The sequence below is a fragment of the Corvus hawaiiensis genome, chromosome 26, assembly GCF_020740725.1.
Source record: "Corvus hawaiiensis isolate bCorHaw1 chromosome 26, bCorHaw1.pri.cur, whole genome shotgun sequence".
NCBI lineage: Eukaryota > Metazoa > Chordata > Aves > Passeriformes > Corvidae > Corvus > Corvus hawaiiensis.
Window position 1 is genome coordinate 5,248,071 of NC_063238.1, and position 27,495 is coordinate 5,275,565.

At 40.5% G+C, this 27,495-nt stretch overlaps 1 protein-coding gene across 1 annotated transcript in view; it reads left to right on the forward strand.

Moving 5' to 3' along the window:
* XKR4 (XK related 4) overlaps positions 1-27,495 on the forward strand; it is a 219,015-nt gene that overhangs the window by 113,027 nt on the left and 78,493 nt on the right. Inside the window, exon 2 of the mRNA XM_048286701.1 lies at positions 26,686-26,885. Coding sequence (XP_048142658.1) covers positions 26,686-26,885 — 200 coding nt within the window. The remainder of the gene's footprint in view (positions 1-26,685; positions 26,886-27,495) is intronic.

Below are 27,495 nucleotides of genomic sequence, written 5' to 3' on the forward strand. Positions count from 1 at the left end.
TGAGAAGGATGAAACCCTGAAGTCTACTTAGAGGTTAGTGTAGAAGAGCTAGATTGAAGGTGTGCTTACTCGTGTTTTAGGGCAGATATCAATGCATAGCTAGAGGGGGAGAAAATCATACATTTGTATTGTTACCTTGTTTAGACATACATGATGAAATTTAAGGAAAGACAGATTTTTCTGCCTAATTTCAAACCCAATTTTATATGGTCATGACCTTTTTACTGCCTTGGAGTATAGGCAAACTAAACTGATGTCTGCTTGCATCATGGGCAGAAACAAGATTTTGTCTGTCCATGGAATGTGCAGGCTGAACATATTGACAGAAACCTCCTGACCTGTTGAGGCAGACTGACTAAAACACAGCTCCTGGGTCAGTGTCAATGCTGAACCCTACCATGATGCTTGGCTGTAGCTCTTGACTGAATGACAGCATTCCTTATAAGGCACGGAGCAAATTCTAAATCCAAAAGCAGCTGTACACATCTCTGTCTCTAAAATCAGGAATCTCCTTTAGCTCAAGTTTGTAGTGTGGATACTGAGGCATACTGTGTTCTCTTTGAGCATCACAGTTTACTCCAAGGATCTCCATAATGCAGTGTAGCCACTAAGACCTTTTCTGCATAACCTGTGTGTAAAAATTCTTGGCAATACTCGCATATGTGTTTAGCAATGTGGTGGCCGCTGAGTGCACCTTTTCAATCCTCAGCTTCCTCATTTGTAAAACAGTTTTAATGATATGTATCCACTTCAGAAGCCAAAGTACAAATTCCTAATGCTACATTTATGCAAAGTATTATTAAGATGACCATCTGGCAAAGGACAGATTCTGGCTTGCAGCCCTTTGTTCTCTCATCGAGCCATTCTGTTGCTATTTTTCAATGTCTCTGAGTTCCCAGACAGGTCTGCAAGCCCAGCAAACCTTTTAACACCTCTGAAATATGGGGAAGCTAAAGAATTCACAGCAACTCTTGCAGAACACAGGGGAAACAGAAAACAAGACTCCCAAATTCTCTAAAATCGCAGAGATTTTGTTACTGCTATCCCCAATTATTCCCCACAGGAATGGATGACAGTTCATGCATCATTGAGCCGGTTGCCTGCAAACACAGCCAACCATGTAATAGACGTAATAGTCCAGAAGAGGCCAGAGGAAAAACCAGCCTGTGTGTGCTACAGCAGCCACCACAAAATTCCTGTCGGTAAGGTAAAACTCTCCCAGAATTACAGTGTCACATGAAGAGAGTGTAACACAGATGCCCTGCATCCCCACAACACTGTGGGCTTTGCCAAAGGGCCATGGTACAGAGGGAAGCAAGTTCTTCCATGCTTACTGCCTCTCAAAGGATAATGGTCCACAGGCTGACCTTTTCTTCTTCTTGCCCTCGAATCTGGTCACAGGGGTTTTACCTCTAAACACACAGACTGGTTAGGAAAAACAGGAAAATGGGAGATTTCTCAGCTCTTCCAGGTAACCCGCATTTCCTGCCCCACAAGCCCAGCATCCTGCCTCCGCTGCAGATGCATCTTCAAAGGATGTTTTCCTGCATCCAGTGGAGAAGTGGAGAGAGTGCAGTTCTTTCTTTCTTCGTTGCTGCAGTCAAAGCCCTGAGTCAGAGGAAGGCAAGTTTGAAATGTGAGTTCAAAGCAGCTTGATTATGACTTTGCATTAGTGCCTATCATAGAAGATGAGGTATATTCTCCCACTATAAGTCTTCTTTTTTGCAAATGAAATCTAGGCATAATGGGAGATGAGATGTTCCCATATCGAGCAGTAGAATAAACTGCAATTAAATAGTGGGTCTAGCCACTGTTCATACAAGAATTACAGGGATGTTTGAGAAGAAGGTGGCTGAGCTGCTGATAAAAATGTAGCTTAATGCTAGAGTCAATTTCTTATCTACAGCCCTTGTGTGTAACAAATACTACACTTCTCTTAAAAAAAAAATTAGGGGGTGACTTGAGGAGCATAAAGCACTTACATTTAGGATCCAGAACAATAGCTGAAAAAAGCAAGGCAGAGCCTATAAAACACTAAACTAAGCATGATACAATAGATACAAATCGCTACAGCTTCCATGAATAAAAAAAATTTAATCTTATTAATTTCATAGAATTTAAGCCTGTCATTACCATTGCTTAAAATGTCATGTCAGCCAGATCTTTATCTAGATTATGAAAAGACTTTGCCAAAGTTCTCTAACAGGATTCCATGTCTGGCATTTGTCATAACAGGAGACTGCCTGAGGCAGGAGAGTAAGTATTACTGGAGGTATAAGAAACAAGGAACTTTTGTAGAGGAGGAAACAAAAGAAATCCTCCACATACCTGCATGATACTTCATTGATGCTTTCTATTACCTGAATGTCTCTTTCTAGGCTTCTTAGAAACCAACTCTGCCATCTCAGTGCTACTCACCAAGGGAGTGGACAAATCCAGCTATGGCCCTGTGATCTTGATATGGTTTTGTCAGCAGTATCTAAAGAAATTAAGTACTCAGTGTTGGCCAGCTCAAAATAAAGCAGTGTTATAGACTGTAAACTGATTGAGGAAAACAGAGGAGCTATAGATGGCTTATGGTCAGTATGGAAGTAGGTTAATAATTAGCTTTCTCCAGGACGTTGTACAAAGGCTGATGTGCTTTAAGGACTTAAGAATGAAATGAGATTTGGTAAAATCTGAGAATAACTAAGTATTAGTTTAATCCCAAACAAATAAGACAGTGAAACTCAGTCTTCTTTTTCAACTTAAGTAAGGTCAACACCAAATGTGAGAAAAACTGAAGTAATATGTAGTGTTAAGATTCTTATCCTGCATGATTAGTCCATCTTAAATCCATACCAAACATCATAACCACTTCTCAAATGAGATCATCTTGGTATACATTGCCAAGACAGTGGAAGGAGCTGTCAGCTTAAAAGTCCCTGTTCCTGATTTCAAAGATACTGAAAATCTTGTCTTACCAATGGAGAATTAAAGTTGAAAGGAAACCTGAAAAGCTGTAAAAGGTTGGCATGTGCAAGCAGCTGTCTGTAGAGACAAGCTGGCATAGAAAGCCCAGCAGAATTGGGCCATTTTGTTCCAGAAACGTGAAAAATTACATATGCACACAATATGGTATTGATATTCTTCTCCTGAAAACCTTGCTTCTAAAGGCTTTCTAAATAACTTAATTGAAGGAATGATCTTCAGGCTTTTTCTCACTCTCTCATTGTCCCAAGAAGGAGCAGGAGAAGAATCTCTCGAGTCTATTGCGCTCCAGTATGTGTCAAGATGATCACAAATGCTCTACAGAAGGCTGCTGCCTGGGTCTGAGTGTTTTTACTTTGGGTAAAGGCACCAAGACATGAAGACTAAAAACCTGGTAAGATGCACTCTGAGACAGGGGACATTAATGAGGTTCAGTTGGTTGGGTAAATACAGCACTTTATTGGAATATTTGTGGTAATGTAAATTCATGCAGACTTGTATGAAATAATGTGTTTTGGAAGAGAAAATTGTACCAGCCCACTCAAGTGCATGAGTTCTTCGTATTTTTAGCAAATGATGCCCTCATTAGCCGCCACAAAACCTCTTGAAGTTTATTTGCAAAGTACTTCAACTTTCAAGATTCAGCAAAAGTCAAGAAAACTGACGTGTCTGCATGCATGAATTTTACTCTGAAGAGGGAAGAGTTTGTCAGTGGCTTCTTGTCAAGGCAGGCAGATTAGACAGCCTAATCAATGGGACAGTCCTTGGTGTATGCTCTGTATGCACCAGCTGGGCACTCTAGCAGTTTAAATATTTGTATCATAAAATAAATGAAACAAGAAACCAGAATTTGCATTAGTGAAATGAAATACCCACGCTACTAGCTCCAGAATAAACAATAATTTAATAAAATTTGGTTTAGTTATAATTATTCTCACAGAGTTTTCTGGTCTGGAACATGTAGCATAAATGAAATTTCTGGGAAAAAAAAAACCAAAACTAAAAAACCCAAAGAAAAAAAAAAAATGGAAACCACCCAAAAAACCAAACCAATAAACACCAGCAAGCTAATAAAATTATCTAAGCATCTTTAAAATACTTTTTTTTTCCCAGAAGAAAAGTATATAACAGTATAATCTGGAAAGAAATTAAGGACTTGGTGAATAAATAGATCTGAATTGTAAAATTAGCTGCTAGTGACACAAAGATCTGAACACACAGAAATCTACATGATATAGACAACTGTAAAAAACCATCAGGATATCTCATACTTTTTCAGTAAATCAAACATGGAATATGATATGTTTTTTCCACCCCACAAGCTAGAATAGTTTAACTTCTGCCTTAGAATTGAAGGCAATAGGTGAAAATGTGAACTTGACATTTTAAATGGTAGAAGCAGCTGCCAAATGCATCCCTTTACTGTATTTTCTTGCTTGCAGGTGGAGTGTGTAAGCTCCTGGGTTATAAAAGAACAAAATAGAGGTGTAGTAGTTCAAACAGTATTTTTATTACTGCTACCTGAATTTTCAGTCTGACTATGTACTGCCTGGAGGAGGTTGTGGAGTGCAAGGGAGCACTGTTCCAGTGAAGTCCTTAATCCACTGCCTCTATAGCTGATATATTTCAGTTATAAACTGAAAAATATTTAAGTGGAGCTGGTCTTTTGAACCATCAACCTTATTGACAGCACTGGACGTTCATGTTGACTAGAAGATTAATCAAATTCATGATGAAGAAGTCATATCACTATAATGGTACTTGAAGGAAAATCCAGGATATTAATAGTGCAAATAGTGCAAATAGTTACAAACTAGGAAGACAAGCTTTAAAAGGGCATAGATTAATTCCCCATTAAGATATAAAGATCCTCAATGTATGCTAATGATCACCAAAATAGAGCTTTGGACTTGATTTGGGCTTAGTGATGTCACCTTAGGACCTGGTGGTACAGAAAGTAAGAAGAAGAGGACAAAGGCAAGCTTGCACTCATGAGAAATAATTCAGAACTAGAAAAATAAGTGTAAAATAGGAGAGTGGGATGTAATTCTACTTCTGCCCTGCTATATGCACGTCTAGGTCAAATATTGGTGTAATTGCAGTGATATGGGTAGAACTGCTACAGAGGTAATAAATTTTTGCATAGTAAAGAAAATCAGTGAGATTTTTGGCCTATTATTTTGCACATAGATAACCTGTGTCCATTTTTTTTCAAATAGAGACTCTTGAGCAAAAATTATTTAAAGGAGATACTGAGCTTCTGTAGTTCCCAATTATGTCAATTTAAAGCTGCTTTACCTCTGAAAGGCACTAGCCATATAGTGCATTAATAGATTTTTTTCTCTGGGGTAGCCACGGTTTGGGTCTGGTTTATATGGCCTAGAGAAGCCCATGCTAAGGAGAAAAAGAAAGGGGATGTAGCTACTTCAAATCCCTGACAAATCTACTCAGTATTAAATGTATATAGCTGAATTCTCTTAATTTTCATGAGTGATTGTGTTTTAGAAAAACATTGGTTTTATACCTTTAGAAAAGCATTAGTTTTATACCTTCATTTCATGTGATTTTAAGAAAGGTTTTAATAAAATATAGTGATTAAAGAGTACTGCATTCAGGAAAAAGTGTTGGAATTAGCCTGTCCAAAGTAATTAATGAATTTTAAGTAAGCCTTTTTAATATACAGAGGAACCTACATATTTTCTGAGTCTGTTCACTCCAAAAGGCACAATATCCAGTATTGAAGCATCCTATCCCCATTTATGTCAGATGTTGTAATTTAACTGTCAAGAATCCTAGATTGCAGCAATAATTGCTTTCAGTGCTTCTGTTAATGCACAGTCATTCTTGAAAGGTATACAATTACAGGATTTTTGTATCCTTTAAAATGGAGGGCTGGAGAGTTTCTGTCTGTAGCTATGCTGCTATAATTCCCCCTGTATCTGGCGCTGATGAGGCTGCACCTCAAAATATTTTTGTTCAGTTTTGGGCCCCTCACTACAAGAAAGACATTGAGGTGCTGGCACGAGTCCAGAGAAGGGCAAAGAGCTGGCAAAGGGTCTGGAGCACAAGTCTTATGAGAAGTGGATGAGGAACTGAGTCTGTTGAGCCTGGAAAAAAGGAAGCTTAGAGGGGACTTCATCACTCTCTACAGCTGTAAAGAAACCTGAGAGGAGGTTCCAGTGAGGTGCAGGTCGATCTCTTCTCCCAGGCAATGAGGAATGGGGCCAGAGGAAATGGCCTCAAATTGCTCAAGGGGAAGTTTAGATTGGATATAAGAAAAATTTCTTTAGTGAAAGGGTTGTCGAGCATTGGAACAGACTGCCCAGGGAAGTGGTGGAATCACCATCCCTGGGGGTATTTAAAAGATGTGTAGATGTGGCACCTGGGGAGATGCTTCAGTGGTGGACTTGGCAGTGTTGGGTTACTGGTTGGACTTGATGACTTTAGAGGTCTTTTCCAACTAAACATTTCAAAGAATTATGCTATGTAGAGCCGCATTCCTTATGGGAAAAATCTGTAAAAATAATTTTTCAAGATTTCATTAAGACAAGCAGTAACAAATTATTTAGTTTATGCATACTGCAGTGCTCCAGTCAGTACTCTTGCCCGCTTCTCGGTTTAAGCTTTGCAAGACTAATTTTTCAGGCTCTTTCCTATTTGTTGGGATCTCAAAGAGGGTAGTACTTGATTACAATGTTACAAGCTTTTTAAATGGCAGGATATTAGTTTCACTACCTCTTTCTGAATGAATATGACCTCGCATCAAGTATTAACACAAAGTTTCTAAAACACAGAATATTTTTACATGCTTGTGTGTATACATGTATCTAATGTGTTATTTTCTATGCTGTATATTTATAAAAAAGCACAACAGGTCTGCTTCCACAACTGAAATATTCAAATTACTGTTGGAAGAATAAATATTTTAAAGTTTCAAATCTGTTCATTAGCTATGTAGCTCTGATTTTAGAATTGTAGTCCATAACTATTATGACAGATCATATTCCCAGATTTTGCTAAGAATATAAGTGGAATGAGTATTGTGGTGTATATGTAATGAACAGGATTGTTTTAACTTATAAGCCATTGCCAAAGCCTAAAAAGACATTCCGGATAAAATCTCTGGATCCATGCTGTAACTTATCTTTTTTGAATACATAGGACTTTTTCAGTATGTGCATGAACAATTGATTTTACTGGGAAGAGGCCAAATTTGTTTTCTGCAGCCAAGGAGTCGGGTGGGTTTGGATGAATGAAATGAAAGCCTGAATAAAGGAAGTCTTATACTGTTCATACCTAATGAATTTCTCTGGTGCAAATTCAATATTAAGTGCAGATTGCAGCTGCGATGGCTATTGGGGGAATTCAGGAGGATATTGTATCTTATGGGGGATGCTAATTTGAAAGAATGGCTGGTCAGGATGCATTTAATAACCATTGGAAACTGTAGAGTACATTAAGAGGCAAGGGAGAAAATAGTGCCTGATGTGATACAGATGGAGGGTAGCAGTCTTCATCAGGAAGTATGTGAGATTGCCATGAATGGAATGGACACATGCAATTTTGATTTATAATCAGTATCTACTGTGAAGTGATTATTTTCCTTGTCAAAACTGAATTGGTAGGAGCCTTGCACCTAGCTGTTTTAGAAGAACTAGAACAGTCCTCTGCTAACTCATTAATTTACTGAGTAGAAAATGAGGCTTAAAAATAGTTCACAATGGAGGAACAAGGTGGGCTGAAGTCCCCAGTCATTTCTCTGCTATTTTTTTTCACTTAACCAGAAACTATATTTCTGTGCATAAATTTATCTATCAAGCATGTTACATAGGCATTCTGCAAGTGTGTTTTTTCGTACACATGTTTGTGTATAAGGTAACTGTATGTGTGAGACAGGGAAACATTTTTAGCCCTAAAAAGAAATAAGCTTCCTGTTGCTTACTTTGATTCTTTTCCTCTTTTAAAAATGCCAGGTTTTCCTTTGCCATTCTAGATGCTTCGAGATGGGTGGCGTTTTGAGGAAAGTGTGGGAGAGAAAAGAGGGGTTAGGGAGGATGGGCTGGTGTTGACAACTTGCTAATGAAATTTCAGCTTTAAAACTCATCGAGGATTACTGTGAGGAAATCTGCAAAAAAAAAGGAAGTTTCTTCTAGCATGACATTTTAAATATAATATCTTTCACTTGTATAGCACCTGCTTTCGCAGGGAGCTAGTATTTTGCAGATTCTAATTTAATTAGCCTCTGAATATACCTACGATGTTACTGAACAGTACCGTTCCCACATCGACATGATGAGAGGTGTGCAAGGAGATAAAGCTACTACATTGCACCAGACCTAATGGCTAACCTCGTGTTACTGTAAGCACAGGAGAATTCTTAGGAGGAAATACATCCTGAGAAGCTATCTGGAATCTCATCTGCTTTTTGTTACCTATTGGATGCTGAAAATTAGCTGCTGGTTCTTGGTAATTGTCTAAAAACTGTAGAAATACTAACTGGAGCAATCTACAGTGTGGTGGGCAGAGTACGGTGCAGGGAATGCATGGGCTTCCTGCAGGTTCTCCCCAGCCTGGGGGATCCCAGCTCCAGTCTCACATCTCCTGGGAGTTACTCAGACAGAAGACTGATGTTATAGCCAAAACTGGACCCATATCAGAGTAGCAAGCACGTAACCTTTGGTACATCCCATATGGATGGACAAGAGCAAGGAGAAGATCTGGAGCTATTCAGGTGGGACAGGGTGGTGGCCATTGCCACAGTTTTGGTGTTCCTAGTGGATGAAACTAGAGATATAACCATTGGTTTTTTCTTCAGAGGAGTAGTCAAATTTTTCATCAGTCTTCAGCTAAAGGTGCTTAAACTGAGTTGCATTCAACTCTGTGAGCACACCTGCTTTTTGTGGACCTCTGCTTTCTCTTTTGTGTTGAATATGTTGTTAGCCTATCTCCGCTTAAGTGATTCTGCAAGCTTATGAGAAATATACAAAATGAGAATTAGGACTGGATTTTCCTCACGGCTGAGGCTAATCTTTAGAGCATCTCCTCCCTCCGGCTTGAAGTGTTTCCCTTTGTCATCAGGATAGAGTTCAAATCAAGCCAGGAAGATAGAGAAGGATGAAACCACATAGGTTTGCCTTGGAACAGCAGTTCCAGATGTGAAAAGCTTAACAGGAGATTAGTAAAACTACTCAGTTCATTAAAATTAATTTGCAGATCTCAAGAGGATCATCAGTCTTCTTTATGACTTTTGGCACTCCCTGTGTCTAGTTAAGGCCCACCCATTGCAAACATAGGCCAGATTCCCAGACTTCTGAAATTTGTTTCATCAGCTTCCAGGCCTGCTTGATATACCAGAGTCCCAGAGTGTGAAAAAAAACAATGTTGAAAGCCAGCTAAATGAAGGGATTTGGACTGGCTTAATCAGGGCAGGTTTTTTGTTTGTTTGTTTATTTGCTTATCATTTTGAATACCTGAGACCAGGTTCACTTCCTTTTAATCTACTCTGCTTTTAGACAAAGTGGCCTAAGCCTACCTACAGCAGCTTAATGCTAAATGCCAGATTCACCCCTGTGGGCAGTGAGGTGCAGCAGAAACTTTTAGAGCCAGACAGTGAATTGTAGCACAAGAAAGGTAGCATGGACTCTGTTCAGTCCAAGGAAGTAGCACATGAGCCTGGGGACCGCAGGGGGAACTGCACTCCGCTGCAAGGTGGACTGGCATGAGAAACAGCCTGGGGCTTATTCTTTGCCCTTTCCTGAACTTCCTGAATCTGCCATTTTGGTGGATTTAGGTGGGAGAACTTTGATTGACATTGACTCAGTTCTTTGCCTTCATTTACCTTGAACGGTTTTGTTGAATATCAGTCTGCTTCTGGGAAAAAGATGTCAGGACACAAGTGTGCAGAATCCTTTAGAGGGTTCAGTGGATGTATAAGGGTATGGTATAGCATGTGAGTGTGTATGCATGGGACATGTTCAGACATACACATGTGTATGCCTCCATACACCATCCTGAGTCTGTCCCATTTTATCAATCTGTCTCAATATTTAATGGAAATTAGAGGTCTCAGTCCTGGTGATTTCAATAAAATTTGGACCTCTGCCAATGCTTTCTGGGAAGTGGGATGTTTCAGCATTCTGTGAAGATGTAGTTATAATGTGCTTCTAACTTAAGGTAATCTGGAGCCAAGTTTAATCAGATGCACATTAGTGAATGGAATGCACATTCCAAATAATGAAGTTCTAGTTGGACCACTCAGTGCAAGATAAGAAAATCAGAGCAGATGCTACTAAAGCAAAGGTGGGAGTTGAGGGCAGAGACTGCCAAGAAGCAGTAAATGTGTTTTGCAGAAAACCCACTGATTTTTTGTCAGTGACTCTTTCTTTGCTTGCCATCTCTCTGCAACTAATTTTCCCCCAGGAAGCTGTAAGGTCACATTGACCTGTATGTTCAAACCATGTGGTCAGGAAAGAAAAAAAAGATAAAAACACATTTGTGAAAATACTTAAATAGTACAAAAGGAACAGGTTTTCTGCAGTCTTTTCTGAACTTAATTTCAAAAGCAAATTAAAAGAGTGAATGATGGTCTTTGTCTTGACCTAGGGTCTCAGTGCTTCACAATGATATCATGCCTGTCTGCAGTTTGGTTTAGAACTTGCACAACAATATGGAATAAAAAAATCACAAGTCCTTAGAGTCAGCGTTGATCATTACTGTATTTTACAAGGAAAATAAGTATTCTTTTGTAGAGTTCTTTTTGGTCTTTTTACTTTCATGTCCATCTTGACAAGGACAAGATGGAAAAACAGGATGTTCGAAGAAATCCATTCATAAAAATTTCTCAAAACCAGAATGTTTTTGTCTTCCTTTCAAGTCATTTATACTACAAAATAAGAGCTTTAATTCTTCAGCTTAAAAAAAAAGAATTGTAGTGCATTGAATTAATCAATGCAGCAAGAGATCTTTATTACCTTTATGTGCCTGGTATAAGTTAGTTAATAAGTGGATGGTATTCTCTGGAGCACAGTTAGCAGTATTTGACTGACATGTCAGTTCAAATGCATTTAGATACCTGTGTTTCAAATTTCAGCAAAAGGTAGGGGGTTTCTAATTAGAAAAAGAAGCAAAGAAGCTATCCCTGGGGAAATGTGGCAAGGCAAAACTGCATCCTTGGAGCCACCAAGGTCTTTCCAATAAATGAAGATGTCCTGCCATGGCAGTGGGACTCCATCCAAGTGCTGGTTGTTGTTGTTCCACCTTCCTCCTCCCTTTGCCCATGGTTTATTGTTCTCTTGCCTCTCCCTGTGGTTCTAGTGCTCTGTGATCCTCATGAAGCCATTCCAGCAAGCTAAGATGACAGAAAACAAACCAAAATTAAATTAGAAAAACAGGGATAGTTCTTGACCTGCATGACATGTTGTAATAGCTTAGCACAGATTCAGCCATGCTCAGGAGCTGGTGTGAAGGAGGGAGTTGGTTTGCACAGCCAGGATTCGTGGATGGTGGGCATCAACAGACAGATCAATGCAGGTATCCCCATAACCATGGCTTTAATGGCTTTTTTGAAATGGCCTTCAAAGCACAGGGTCACGTTTATTATGTATCTCTGTAGGTGCAAACTGGAGGCACAAGTAAATGTGAGCACAGAAATGGAGGACAGAAGCAGGAAACACTTCAGATCATTGTAATTGTTTTCTTACATGAAGAGATGCTTTGAGAAAGCAAAGAAATGCTGCCAGAAGCAAACATGTCAAAGCCCCTAGAAAAACAATGGAATCGAGCACACTTGGAACTGAGACAATTGTCTTAAAAAGGTGCTTCACTTCCTTCAAGTGTTTTTTTTCAAAGACCAGTTCTCAAACTTAATTAGTATTCCTAAGCCATAAAAGACCTTCTCTGACATGAAAAATGGTAAAAGACATGTAGAAAGCAAATGTGTTACCTTAGCTACCTGTTTGGGGTGACATTTTAAATACAGAAAATAAAGCTGACAGAATTATAGTGACCTTTCAGCCTGAACAAATAAAATAACATCTGCCAAAACTAAATGGCTGCCTCTAGCTGTAGGAAATGATAAGCATCTTTGAACACTCATACACAGGCCCTTGGAAGAGTTAGCTTTAGTAATGCTTACTAGTCCTTAGAAATTTATTTTTGCTGCAGAGCATGGAAGGCTTGAATTCCCAGGAATATGGTGAAAGTGCCAAGGGACCCACAGGGACCAGCCATGGCTGTGTGTGTGGCAAAGCCATCTGCATAGTCTGTCACCCTCTTAACCTATCACATGTCCTTGTTTTCTTCAGAGCACCCAGAAGGAGCTCTTCACTATATCCTTGTATCTTTCTTTATGCTCCCTATACATGCACATTTCTGTGTATAGAAGCAGTCTTATGAGTTACATTACCTCTTTTTGAGTTTCCTGTGGAGACCAAGGGCATATGTGTGGCCTGGAAGCCAGTAGCAATCAGGCAGATTGCTGTTAGAAAGGAAACTGGTAGGTCTAAAAAGGGAAAGCTTCTCTTTAAAATAATCTGCATAGGAAAAAAAAAAAAAAGAAATTGCAAAAATTACTTTTTCCTGCTTCCCCAAGCTTTTTTAGCTTCTGGTCTCATCTGTAGCAGCAGATAAAGCAAGTTCTTAATTGTGCTTTTGAAAAGCTGAGAAGAGCAGTTTGTAGTTTTTATTGCCTCCTTTATCAGGCACATTTACATCCCTCTCCACCTTCACCTCAAATACTCCTTAAATTCAGACTGATCACAAATGTGGAAAAGTCAGTTCTGCACTTGGATGACCGGGATACACAAAGGAAGGAAATGTCAGGGAGAGAGTGGTATTTTACCTAGCTAACTTAGAAGGCAAGCAGGCCCCATGAATTGCAACTGTAATTAGCCAAAAATACTGAAATTCTTAATGGGTTCCAGAGGTTAAAGGAAGTTCATGCAATTTGCTGTCTGTATTAATATGAATGGTTTTCAATTTAAGCAAATAATGCTAAACAGCCATATAATTAATATTACTATTAACAGTATTATTATTAGTGTTATGTATAACTTCAGTTGCACTTAGGATTCTGAGAGAATTTTTATTCATTTTGCAAAGACCTAGGAAGACATGTATCATATTTTCCTTGAAAAAGTCATAAAGTAAAGTCTAGGCTGAGAATCAGACTTGGAGTACGTGGCATTTTGGAGACGGGGTGTCAGTCTAAATAAGGAATTTCATCACTGGCATCTGTCATATGTCTGAGGGATTTTCAGTGGCAGGCATGGATAGCTAAAAGATCTATCTGCTTCCTAAACATATTTTTTTAATATTTTGTTTATTTGTAAGCTTTCATTTTCACCAGTGCTGTGCTTACAAATCTGACCATAAGTCCTGCCATACCAATCTCTTCTTAGTTTTTGTATTAACCTTCCATGGTGACTGGCCCAGTAGGTGAGGGGAGAACAGTGAGTATTTTCTACCTAGACTTGAGCAGGGCTTTTGACACTGTCTCCATCAGGCCCTCGTCGACAAGCTGGTGAAGTGTGGCCTGAAGAAGCAGCTGGTGAGGTGGATTGAAAACTAACCGAACAGCTGATCTCAAAGGGCTGTGACAGTGGCCTGAAATCTATTTGGAGACCAGTAACTAGCAGTGAAGCCCAGGGGTCAGTGCTGGCTCTGCTCTTGTTTAGCATCTTGGGAAGAGTTACATGATCTGGATGATGGGGCACAGTGTGTCTCAGCAAACTTGCTAATGACACAAACCTGAGAGGAATGGCTGATACACCGGAGGGTCCTCTACAGGTTGGAGAAATGGAGCACCCTGAAATTCAAAAAGGAGAGTGCAAAGTCCTGCACCTGGGGAGGAACACCCCCATGCACCAGTATATACTGGGGAATATACTCGGCTGCAGTATATATTCTGCTGGAAGGCAGCTTGTCACAAAAGGACCTGTGGGTCCTGGTGGGCACCATGTTGAGCATCAGCCAGCAGTGTGTCCTTGCAGCAAAGAGGGCTAATGGTGTCGTGGGCTGCATTAGACAAAGGGCTCCCTACATGTCAAGGGAGGCAATCCTACTCCTCTATTCAGCAATGCTGAGGCCATGCTTGGAGTACTGTGTCCTGTACTGATGTCCCCAGTACAAGAGAGATGTAGAGTACTGGACAGAGTCTGACACAGGGCCACAAACATACTTAAGGGACCGGAGCTTCCCTTTTCTGAGTAAAGGCTGAGAACTGGACTGTTTAGCACAAAGAAGAGATGGCTCAGGGACCAGCTTATATATCTGGAAGGAGAGTGCAAAGAGGGCAATCAGGCTCTTTTCAGTGGTGCCCAGTGACTGGACTAGAGTCAATGGGAACAAAATGAAACTGAGTAGGTTCCCTCTGAACATCAGGAAACACTTTGTGAGGGTGACAGAGCACTTGCCCAGGTTACTCTGGAACGTTGTGGAGTCTCCATTCTTGGAGATGTCCAAAATCTGTCTGGACGTGCTCCTAGCAACCTGTTGTAGGTGATGGCTCTCCTTGATCAGATGACCTCCAGAGGCCCCTTCCAACCTCAGCCATTCTGTGATTAAGATTGCAATGGAAGGGTGAAGGAGATCACACTAAGTTTGCCAATTTCAGTGGATATACTGTGGACAAATTAGGGTTTGGATATCCTTCATAGCTCTTTTAACCTTCATTGAGTTTAGGAGAATTAGAACTGGGAGGTGTTTTCTGCCCAGGTGGAAAGGGATAGTGCTAGATGCTTTGTGAGGAGCAAGTGTTCCCTCCAGAAGTCCCAATAGAGCCTTCCAGCTCTGACATTTCCCTGCTCACCCCCATGAGGAGCAGATGGCCCTATTGTTCCTGGCAAGTCCCTGTCCAGTTTTACCACCTTGAAAGCATTCCTGTTCTACATCAGGCTCTTAATTTCAGCAATTTTCAGTGTGACAGTGAATTCAGACATGAAAGTGCTGGTCTTGTTTATACATATACGTACGTGAATTTGGAACTTACAGCACACAGATTTTATGTTTGTTTAGTTGTATTTGTAGCATTTCAACAGTATGGTCTCCCAAGTTTTACAAGTCTTCTATCAGATGTTATATCTTTCTCTGCTGGAATAAGATGCCTAAACAGCAGGGGAATTACAGATTATACATATGCATGTGTATGCAAATATGGTTGTGTTTTGTGCTGCAAAACTGATCTTACATCCAGCTAAAAATAGTATTTAAAAAATGTTCGTAGGCCAAGCCTTAGCTGAACCTTTTCAAACCTTTCTTCTGTTCCTGCCACAGCAAAAAAAAGTCTTTCTTAATTCTTGTTTCGTGCCTGTGTTATCTCTGCCTTCTTTCCTGAATAAGGTTTTAAACAAAATGGCTGTTGAATTCAGACTCAGTCTCAGCATATATAAATTCATGCCCTTTGATACAAGCCATTCCTTGAAGCATTTTTCTTGAAGGCATTTTACTATCCTTCAGTGCTTCTTGGATTTTGTGCTATTTTTTAAGATGGAGCCCATACTGGAATCTAGAATTCCAGTTAGACTGAAAACCGTAGATCTCTAATGACCACAGTTTGCTTTCAAGTCCTAAATGTAGTTGCTGTCTTGCCAGCTCATGTTATTTTCTCCTTTGGCTTGTATGCTGCCAGCATGTCACCTCTTCTATTCCTTCTTCTTTTGCTATAATATATTGATAAGGGGTAACTGGGAGGTCTGTAACCTGGCAAAATTCCCTCTAGATTCCTCAGAGTGTTTTTCTCACTGACACCCTTTGGATTTGGCCTATGGGAATTGATGAAAGTCTGACATGAAAATGCTGTCATTTGCCGTAGACCTTTTTCCCCAGGCAAAACCTAAGCGAGAAATTTTATTCCTAAGATTTCTGAATACTAGATTTGCTAAGCACACAGTGCATGGTGAGGTATTCAGCTTGGTATTCAAGACCATTTCTTTGTGAGATGCTTTTCAGCCTACTAATGCTATTTGCTGACAAATTTGTTTTTGAATTGATTCTTATATAAAATTCTTCAAGCAGGCAACATTTAAAGAACATTCTCCATTAGTCCAGACCACTTACAAGTACCAAGAGGAAGTTAGCTTGAATTCTTGTTGAATAACACTGCCAGCCATTTGAATATCACATAAAGATCACACGAGCACTACCTGTCTGTATCTTAATGAGTGACTAATCCCACATTGTTTCCTGAATGTTTATAGATTGCCCCATCCAAACATTGACCATTCAATTTATTAGGAGTTTTTTATTGGAGGATTAGCTAATGGCTTCTCCTGAATACTTCCAAAGAAAATGCTGAGGCATAGACTGCTACATAAATAGGATGAATAAAAAGTTATTTACAGCGGAGATATTTCCAAACAGAATTCTCAGCTGTGTGTTTTCTCTGAGCCAGAAAGAGCAAGCAGGTCCTATAAAAGCTCTTATAAGCAATTTGGAGAGATTTTTGGAGGAAGGAAGGGGAAGGTTGGCAATAGTTCAGTTTTAGTGGTTAGTGGAGGCAGCTGTCTCCTGCTGTTTCACAGTGTGAAATTACATGCTAGGCCCCCAGAGGGACACAACCCAGATTCATCCTGGCACACACCAGTGGTCATGAAAGAAAGATGTTTATATGGAAGGAAACACATTACATTTTGTCTGTGGGGATAAAATGTAGTATCTACCCTAGCCATTCTGATTCTCTAGTGTTTGTACTACAGTTGCTTCTCCTGACTTTTGCAAAAGACACTGCAGGCATCTCCTCTGCTTTAAAAATGCAACTTTTTCATTTCCTGTATCAAAGAAATCACAACTGCCTGCTCTTGTTCTGTGAAAGTTGTCACTGGAAATCTGCATAATCAGCAGGCAGATTTATCTACTTAATTTATCAAAGGCATCAGGGAAAGCAACAACCAACATGGATTCTTGTGAATACTCATGTAAAGGTATTCCCTCTTCCAGATGATGGGTTTGACCATGAGGTTGAGAACTTGCCACTGAAAGGTTCCCTTACAAAGCAGTCATGACGTGGCACAGGAGTGCTCAAGGGTATTTACCTCACCAGCTTCTCTGCTGCTCCACCGCAGTGTTGAACCCTTCCTTCTGAACTGTTCATATCAATAAATAGCCCATATCCCTATGGACATGGGATGAGAGATGGATGCTGGGAGAAACTCAGCTGTCCCAGAGGGGCCTGAGCATCTCCCTGTGTCCAATGTAAATAATAAACACTGGTACCCAGGGGAACAGCCTGTCTCCAGACTGCAAGATCTCCAGCCATGGAACACTGGTTTAAAGAGTGTGCCATGGTACACTTTGCTCCTGTGAAAACAGTGGTAAAATAGGCAAAGGTTCTTAATACCTTATCCTGGTTTTATCCTTGTGTGGTGATGGGATGCTGTCTGGATGCTCCTCCAGAGATCTGGGAAACACACCTGGTACCCCAAGCTGAGAAGCCAGAAACACTGTTCTCCAGCTGTGCCCACTCTTACTCTCCAAGCAGTCATTTCTTCAAGTGCAATCAAATAGGTGATTGGGGGACAGGTGCATCTTCCTTGCCAGTCTTGCATGGCAGGTCTCAGGACCATTTCCAAGGGCTATCATCATAAGTCTGTCAGAGCTGGGTGGAAAACAGGGAAACAATTCAATTCCTTCTGCAGCCCCAGGGGCTGGTGAAGTGAGGATGCCTATGATAATGATTATATTCCTGTGACAGGTGCATGGTACAGATCCTTGGCCATGACTAATTGCCTTTCCAGGGAATGCCTGGAGCTCCTTGGGGGATTCTGTGCTTTTCTGATCCCTGATTCTTCTTGATATCTCCAGACTGAGACGAGGTAAGCCAGGATTCACTTCTTGGGGTGCTTTAGGATGACTAACAGGCAGACAGGCTTAGAAGGAAATGAAAAATATGACATGGGGAGGAAGGGAGGAGAAGAGAAAAAGAAAGTCAGTGTAAACCACTATTGGTTGGGAATCTCAGCTCTTCTTCATAGGACAGAAATAGCCTTCCACTTGGCCACCCTCAAAACTATGTAAGGCTGTGGGGAGGAAACCAGAAGGAGACAGTCACAGAGCAGACTGTGGATCAGGGTTTTAGCTGATCTCTTTAGAGACCCCTGGCATTTACCAACAGAACCACATTTTCCTAACATTTTCAGGGAGTAGTGCTTCAGAATGCCCATAAGGACCCTTTCAACAAAGCAGGAAAGCCCTCAGTTTCTAAGAGGTGCAGAGCAGGGCAGATACCTAATCTCTTGGGAAGCTGCTTGCCGTTAGGGGTCTGATCTCACACGGTCAGGGCTGCAGCATTGACAATACATAAGAAACTCCAGTGTTTCCCACAAGTGGAAACCAAGGAAGCCTCTGAGAACCTCTGAGGCCCAAAGTGATTTCATCAGCTTTTGATGAAGCAGTGCCTGTAGTTAAAGGGCACACAGGTGTGCGATGCCATACAGGAAATGACAGTGCAGTAAAAGTTTCTAGTTTTGCTGCTGAACATGCCTAAATGGCCTTGTCCCCTGATTGAAACAGGAAAGGCAGCTGATATGTAGCACCAGTGGCAATGCCTGGTGAAGAAACTCTGAAAAACAAAGCTATAGACATCTGCAGCATACTGTGAATTTTTTTGTTATTTTACATCTGCGTTCTTCTTTTCAATTTTAGCCATAGTTGATAGTGAAAAAAAATGCACTGATGTTTACTCCTAAAAAGTATCTGGGCAGCATCTAGAGGAGCTGTGGCCAGTGGCTGTGTCATATTTCCTGACAAGGTTATGCCATCCCTGTCATGGGCAGTGGCACCATCAGCTGCCTGTCTGATGGGTCCATGGCCACTCAGCTCCATCTGCCCTCTGCCCTTGGTCCCCAGCACTGTAAAAGGGAAAGCTGACCCAGGGATGAGCACCACAGGCATGGTGGGGGCAGCCTGCAACCACAGGACTTCACCAGCTGATTGGGATGCAACAGAGCCTCCAGGCTGACAGGGAGCCCTGGGAGGCAAGTGCATACTGGGAATACCCCAGTTTTGAAAGGAGAAACATGGAGACAATTAAACTAAACAGCAAACTTGTGGGGGTACTTCTGTCTGATCTGGCAGCATGTGACAGGCAGGGTGTGGAGGTATCACCTCACTGTGTGCAGAGGCAGAGGGTTTGCTGCCTGTGTCACCTGAATCTGCAGGGTACAGAGAAGGAAGGGACAGTAAATCACTGTAAAGCTAGAGGGGGGCTGGCAGGGGACAGCCCAGCATCCATGCCATTCAGTGCAAGCATCCAGGCTGCACCTCATTCCAGTGCAAGAAGATTTGTTTCCCGGAGAGGGCCTTTGCCTCACACAGGGTTGAATCCCGCCATGGGCTGAGCAGCTGTACCCCAGGGATGAGGGCAGTCATTAGAGGAGCAGGCTACTTCAGGTATTTCTTTAGACCACCCTGCCTTCTCCTCATTAAACCTGGACCTAGTTCAACCTAGTCCTGCCATCCCCCTCCACCACTGGTTCACAAACTGGAGGTCTGCAGTTTGCACATGTCAGGAAAGGAAGGACAGTGCTGGGTATGACTAGTTACAGTTGGGGAATTCACAAAGTAGCTAAATTCAGACGGCCATAAAAATTTAGATGGCCATAAAATGCTGCTGTAATACAACTCATGGCCATTTGAGAAGGATCACCCAATCACACAAGATGCCAGGGAATGCTTTATGGGTCGTAATGAAACAGATGTAATCATTTTGTTTATGCTCATAAAGTGCCTTGCTTTATGTTACAGGAAGTAAAGCAGTTATTTTTCTGATATCTTAAATACTGCAAAGTAAAATTAAATACAAAGAGTTGTGGTTTGTTTTTTATCTTTGTAGGGTATGCATATTCTGGAAATAAGCCTATTAGTGTCTCTGATGATGAAATATTCCCCAGTGGGATCTGTCCTCGCATGGATCTCATCTCAGTGACACAGATGAGGATACTGCACTCATAATTTAAAGTAAATTAAGTCCAGACTTTTGACTGCTGGTAAATTGCCAGAACCGTGCTTCGTTGGACAAGTTTTGGTCACTGCTGTGCTCCAGAATGCATTTCAGTTTCCTTTTGCACATTAAACCTTAATGGTCCCATCAAAGATAATTTGATTGGAAAATTAAAAGTTGGCTGGTTTTCCCTTCCTAGAATAAGGAATTAAAACTGAAGGGATTTTTTTGTTTCTTCCGAACAAAAAGAATAAGCATTAGCATGTACTGCTAAGGCAGTAAGTCTTCCTGCTAAAGAAACTTTTTTTTTAACTATTCAGGCACACCTAATAAAAAGGCACATAAGAAGTAAAATAGAACAATCTGTTGTTATTTAACATGGCAAATACTGTTGAGATACAAACACGATTAAGTTTTCTCTGGTAACCAAGCAACAGAAGAAAATACCACTTATCCGAATTGCTGTTTATTCTACTGAATTTTAGCTCTGCAGTAGTGATTTTCATCCTCTACACCTCAAACACAGAAACAACAACTGTTTCTGGTATGGCTGAATTATTTAATATAGTGTTCGATGTAGGGGCAAATTAGGCATCAGAATAAATGTCTAGGACTGCTCCAACTACCCATTAATGACTTTGATCTTCTCAAAAGAGCTTCACTAGATTATGCAACATAAGCAAGCATCCTCTACAGACTTTGGCAATTGCTATAAAATGGACTACATGAGGCATGAAATCAGAATAATTTCATTTTTCCAAAGAATGCAAATGGTGTCTTATTCATGTGTATCATCCTAAGGACCTTTTAGATAAAGCACATGGTAGCAATGTAGTCTTTGACACTTCTAAACTGAGGACTTTCTTCTAGAGCCGTATATATTATCATCAGATGGATAATTTCATTATGGCAAGAATCTGTAGCAAGTGCTCCAAGCCATAGCCAGGCTGGACTCACATATGGCTCTGCATTCACATATGCACATTCTTGTTGTGCACGCTGTCTCAGTGAACAGCAGATGAACATAACTTTTCCAATTCTCAAAAATCAGAATTTGTAGCAAAATATTTGCAAAAGTCGTGGGACTGGAAGAAAGGAGGTAAAAGCAAATAGCAAACTTTGGGGTGGGAATCCCAGGGGAGCTCAGAAGACTCAAAGACATTGACTGAGCCGAAGTATGTGCAGCAAGAACAGCTAAGTCCCACATGCCTGGGAACAACATGTCCACCAGTAATAAGGGTTTGGTTTCTCTGTTTCACTTATTAAAAGCCTCAGCTATCTGTATGAAAAAGAATGGTGTCTATGAAGGATAATGGAGCAGCTTCTGAAATAATGTCTTAGAAGCAATGGGCATAAATGACACCTAGATACTATGAAGTAAACTGAGGTAAAACTCAAGCTATGTTAAATCACTGCCAAAAGCATCTTCAGTTTCAATGATACCAGGATATTCACCAAAGGTATTTTATAAAAGAGTAGATGAATTGTAGGCAGGTTGGAAACATTTAGCACAGGTGCCAGTGGCACCTAAACACTCTTCCAGAATAACTGACTCTGAGGAATTGTCTCCTGTTAGGAAGGTATTCTGGGGGCCTCCTTGCCTGCCTTGTACTGGAGCAAGGCCTGGGAAGAAGTTCCTAAGAACAAGGGAGAAAGGAGTTAGAATTTTCTTCACACAAGAGAAAGGCACGTCCTTCTAATCACAGGCTTCTGAAATATCATCTAGATTTGAGTGTGCTAACTGAAAGTTACACCTTGCTGCTGCAGAAAGGTGTAGGTTGGTCAGCTGCCAACTCCTGAGGAATGAACTCTGTAAGATTATTTACATTCATCCTAGTTAATCAAGCAGTGGTTCTGCAGTACTTTAAACATGGAAAGCGCTCCTATAAATATTTGGTATTATCGTATAATTACACTACCTCATCTCAATTAAATGCACAAGTAGGCATGCTTTAATCATGTAAGTGAATTGTTACCAGAATTATTTCAAATGTAGGTATCTCAGTCTATGCTGACCATCCTCAAGATTGGTGTGTGAACCTGGAGCAAAATGAAGGTTCTTGATTTTGGAAAGACTGGAGAGCCACTGTCTTATCAGAATGAATGTCTCTTTCCCTAGAACCAAAATACATTTTTTTCCAAATACAAATGTAGGCAATTTTTTTATTTCTATTTGTCTTGCATCTTGGACACCTGTTGTGGACAGCACAAGGAGTAGCCTGGTTTTCTGTTTGGTTTTTTACTTTACTGCCTTCCCTCATTAATATAATGGAAAAAGAATGTCGCTTGTGGTCTTGTCTCAGATTCACGTCCTTCAGGGTTATGCTTTATCAGTGGTCTGTATAGTGTGCTGTGTGATGCACCGAAATAAATTAAAACAATTAAATGCTGAAAATTTCTCTACTTCCTCCAAAGGTTAAGACATTAGGACTCAATAACAATATATATGTTGCCATCTGATTTTCAGTGACATAGTTCTCACTCCATTGTATTAATTCTAAATATAAGCTTCTTTAAATCAGCATTAACAACCCAAGCAGTGGTCTGTCTTCATTAAAATAAAAAAAAGAGAGAGTAAAAGAGTATTTTAAAATAATACGGTTTTGATATTGCTTTTTCATAGTACATTTCATAGAATCACAGACTGAAAGAATGGTTTGAGTTGGAAGGGATCTTAAAAATCATCCAGTTCCAATTCCCTGCCATCAGCAGGGACAGCTTCCTCTAGACCAGGTTGCTTAAAGCCCCATCTAGTCTGGCCTTGAACACTTTCAGGCACGGGTCATCCACAATTTCTCTGGGCAACCTCTTCCAGTGTCTCACCACCCTCACAATGAATAATTTCTGTCTTATATCTAATTTAAACCTACCCTCTTTCAGTTTGAAGCCATAATCGCTTGTCCTACATGCCTTTGTAAGAAGTCCCTCTCCAGCTTTCTGGTACTCCAGCTTCAGGTACTGGAAGGCCACAATAAGGTCTCCCTGGAGCCTTCTCTTCCCCAGGCTGAGCAACCTCAACTCTCAGCCTGACTTAATGGGAGAGGTTTCATAGTCTTCTAACTGCAAAATCTCTAAGAAACTCTAAGTTTTTCTCCACAAACAAGGGAACTATGAAATTGTAGGATCTTTTTGTGGAGTGCTTAGAGTGGTGGGGGTTTTTTTGATTTTACTCTTCTAGTGAAATAAATTTTAATGGACTATCTTGATTTATTAGACAAAGTAGTTACTTTATTAGATGGCAGTATTGTTACCACACTTTCCATTCCTGCTTCTTTTCCATTTTTTGTCTGGTGCTCTAACCCTCAATTCTTCACTCTTTTTCATCTTTTTTCCTATCATTTAAATGCTGTTTGGGAACATGGACAGGCAGTTTTTGTGTATTTGTAAGGAACCGGCAGAAGACTGTAGTTGACTGAATGCAATCACAACCAAAATAATAACATTCACACCCACTCTTTCAGGTTCATTGACATCAATTTACCCCACAATAAACCTAAGACATTTTCTAATGCAGAAGTCTTTACTACTTCTTCCTATATCTTTCTGGAATAACTGTATATAAGACTCACAACCTGGACTCACATAAAAATGTGAATTTCCACCAAAACAATACCAGAACACCAAAATATAAAAAGCCTTTAAATCAGGAACTACCTCTGACTGTGTCTGTATGGCATTTGCTGACAATAGGCCTTCAGTGAGGGTGTCTAAAGTGGAATTACATAATCCATATATATATATAATGGAATGTGTCATTACTGCAGTGTTAAGCTATATTTGGAAGCCACTACAACAAAGCACTTTCTCCCATTTTTTCCCTTCTATTTCACTATCAGAAAAAAGTGTCTTTGATATATGAATCATTTTATGAGACCATCTTTTATTTTAATAACTGCTAATTTGCACACCTAACATCAATTGCTGGTGCAGTTAATTGTGGATGCAAATCAGAATGTTTAGCTGTCTAATCACCTGATTGTGCCTATAAATCAGTGACAGTAATTATGTGTGTAAATGCTCATTTCAGCCTGAAGTTAATTTGGCCAAAATTGAAAGGACAGGAAAAATGTACCACTCTAGGCTGAAATTTGGTCCTCAGTGTGTAAAAACAGAAAGTATCTTCCTCCTCTACATCTTGTGTTTAAACTGCAGAGAGCTAAATAGACAAAGAGCAATGATTCCCCAGTCCCCAATAACTCACTGCCAGTGTTTCACAATAAAGTGCAATGGGAGAGGAAATATTTCTATACAGGTTCATTAATCACAACATATTTGCCATGCACAACCACTCTGCAGAACAGGTAAAGAACCCTAGGGGTCCTCACCTGCCACAGTATGTCATTTTTTTAATAGGAAAAGTATTTTTTGTGCAAATGCTGTAGAACCAAAGTTGCAGATGGCTCCACTGGCAGAGCTAGAGCCTCCTGGCACAGCCTTCAGCAGCCACAGCTCCTTTAGGAATTTATATCAAGGGTTAGTGTTACCTTAAAAGAAGGATGTTGAAGATGCTCCCACTATGTGCAATATTCCAAGGTGTGCCCCTCAGGAGGACATGTTAGGCAGGACAAACAAAGCCCACCCAAACAATAAACTGCAGGAGGAAATACAAGCCTTACCTGTCCCTGTTGTGCTGCAGGACTTTAATGAGAGGTCTAGGAACAATTAAATGGATTGTGACTGAGAACCTGTGGGTCCAATGGACCCCATTAACAGAACTGTACAGCAAAAGATGCCTTTCCAGCTCAGTGGCTTTCAGACCTGGGCAGCAGGCCATTTCACTTTACCTAACCCCAAGGACACCACAGAGCCCCAGTTACCCCATCACACTCTGACCCATCTAGACCTGCTCAGTGTTTTGCATGAGAGTTACAGTTGGCTTCTTGTTTACTGTACCTCTGTGGTCTCAATCTCAATGAGCAGTTCACTGCTGCTTCACTCCCACATGGGACTTTGATAAAATTCAAAGCCACCTGGTGTGATTTTAATTTAAATGTGAGGTTAATGTGTTTTCCTTTTATATTGCTATGATGTGCATTGTCAAGAGAACTGCTGCAGGCTCAGATCTGTCCTCTCAGCTGTTTCTCTGTGCTACTCCCTGGTTTTGTCTGGTGAATATTCCTGGATAAAAACTGCTGCTCTGAAGTAGAATGTGCATTGGGTAGAAGAGTGCATTGGGTACTAGGGTTCATTGGGACATTCTTCAAGGGGGCCACCAAGTCTCAGGCTCTTTGTGAGTCAGAGGCCAAAAGTCTTCTCATCAGCATAAGACACTTCCAGAGTTAGAGCTGAACAGTGTAGAGATTAAAGGTTGCGTGCAACTTTTTTAAAAAGAGATTTCACAATTCACCATGCTCCACCAGTTATGAAAAGGGTTTTAAGACAAGAACTTGTGGAAAGAAGAAGTACTGAAATAATTTATCTCAACTAATTAGAACAAGTCGTATTGAAAGTGGTTAAAATTTACTAAACTTTTTCTAATTATAAAATAGGATCTCACTTTAAAAAATTGCTGTGAAAACATATTAAAAGTATCATAAGAAAATTCTGTCAGGAAGATGAAAGATACATCAAGAAAAAGAGAAACAAAAATCTACAGCAGTTAGTAGCCCACCAGGGCATTACAGTAGGACACAAGGCACCCTGATGCAAGACAACACCTTAATCTTCAGAATTTTTCATTAAGTGAGACTGGGAGTTTTTTCAGCCAGCGTTAATTAGTTTGGAATTAAAATTGTAGGAACAATGTGGGAACTTTTCTGACACAGACTGAGATCAGATCACAATAACAGAGCAGATCAAAGGCCACCCAGAGTGATCACTCTGCTGTGACTCAGGTGTGTCAAGGGACGCTGCTGCAAGCTCTGCAAGGGTCACCACAGGCATCACAGCATCTGGGTACTGGCCTTCAGAAGACACCCCTTGCTTCCTAAAACCACTCATTACTCCTGCACCCACCAAAATCTACTTTATGGTCTGGTTGCCAGGTGTTTTTCCTGCTGATTGCACAGGCCACAAGAGCTGACATGCTTTGACAATTGCTCCCTTTATCTGCTGGTTACTACTGGGAGCAGCAGCAGCCTGGTGGGTTCCTGGCTCCTGCTGCTTCTTACTGCTACTGCTGCATGGGAGCTACCACAGTTGAGTCATTTCTGATCTCCAAGGGAACCCACAGCCAGATCTCCATGCCTCCCAAAATAGGAACTCACAGCTACATCTCCTCTCCAACTGAAATAATCAAATGATGAGGAAAAAAAACCCTATATATTTGGCAGTATCTGAAATATAGTACTCAGTGCATTAGATGGGTGGGAAAGCAGGACAATAAGCTCGGCCATGGCAGGGCTCCAGGCTAAGACCACCCCAGACTTGCAGTGCAGGTGGTCCTCCAAGTCCTAATAGAGCCATGCGGAAGGAGATTAGTTCTTTGCAGGTTCTCATTTAAGAGTCAGTTTTGTTCCCCTCATTATTGAAAAACCTCTGAGGAAGGCCATATAATCAAGATACCACCCTTATAGTTCAAATTAGAAGACTGAGTCCTTGAAAAAAATACTATTTAACAAATAAGACAATGCTAAGCTTTTTTAATGGCCTTATAAAGGCTAGTCTTGTCTTCAGTTTCATTTACTCTTATCAGATCAACTATTATAAACTTAAATACAACAATCTTTTAAAATATATGTTCATTCTTTCGAAGTACATTGAACAAAATGTTATTTGCAGGCAGAACTATAACCTGTAAAATATCATTCTGTGCTTCCATAACCACTCTCTTTCATTTCCAGGTATTTTCACACGATGTACTTGGGTATCCGGAGTCGACAAAGCGGAGAGAATGACAGATGGCGGTTTTATTGGAAAATGGTGTATGAGTATGCAGATGTGAGTATGCTGCATTTGCTAGCCACCTTTCTGGAAAGTGCACCACAGCTGGTCCTGCAACTCTGTATTGTTGTACAGACTCGTACACTCCAGGCTCTCCAAGGTAGGGGTTCATTTAATCTATTTATTTTTTATAATTTTTGGAAGATGTCATTTCCACACAGAGATATTTATCCTTCTTTCAAACTGCCATGTGCCTTGTAGTCCTGGCATAAGAGCAGATCTTGCCTGCTAGCTGCTATTTAGCTGTTAACAATAACTCTGTTAAGAAAACCTGTGTTATTAGAGGTTTTTTTAGCCTTTCTTAATGGCCCTGGGCTGTGGGTAGGATTTATAATGTTTTGCTTTCTGCATGTCCTTGTGTAATAGAAGAGCTCTTCTGATTCTCCACGGGGCCAATGTGAAAATTGCATCAATCAAACTATTGCTCTTCTCCCTATGCTTTTTTCTGTGAATGTACAAAAACCCTGCAAACTGCAGTAATGAGGTTCATATGGCATTAAGCAAAACAGGAGATGGCACAGGAGATAACAGCAATTCTGTGAAGAAACGCCGATGTTTATGCCCATCGGTTCTTGGTCATGGTTATCTGAAATAATACAAATCATCTCTCTAGCAGTACTCATTCCTTCACACTCTGGGTTTCATTCTAAGGTTGATGCTTTCAGCAAGTGTGGCTACTTCTTTAAAATGGTAAATGCATGCATATGTCC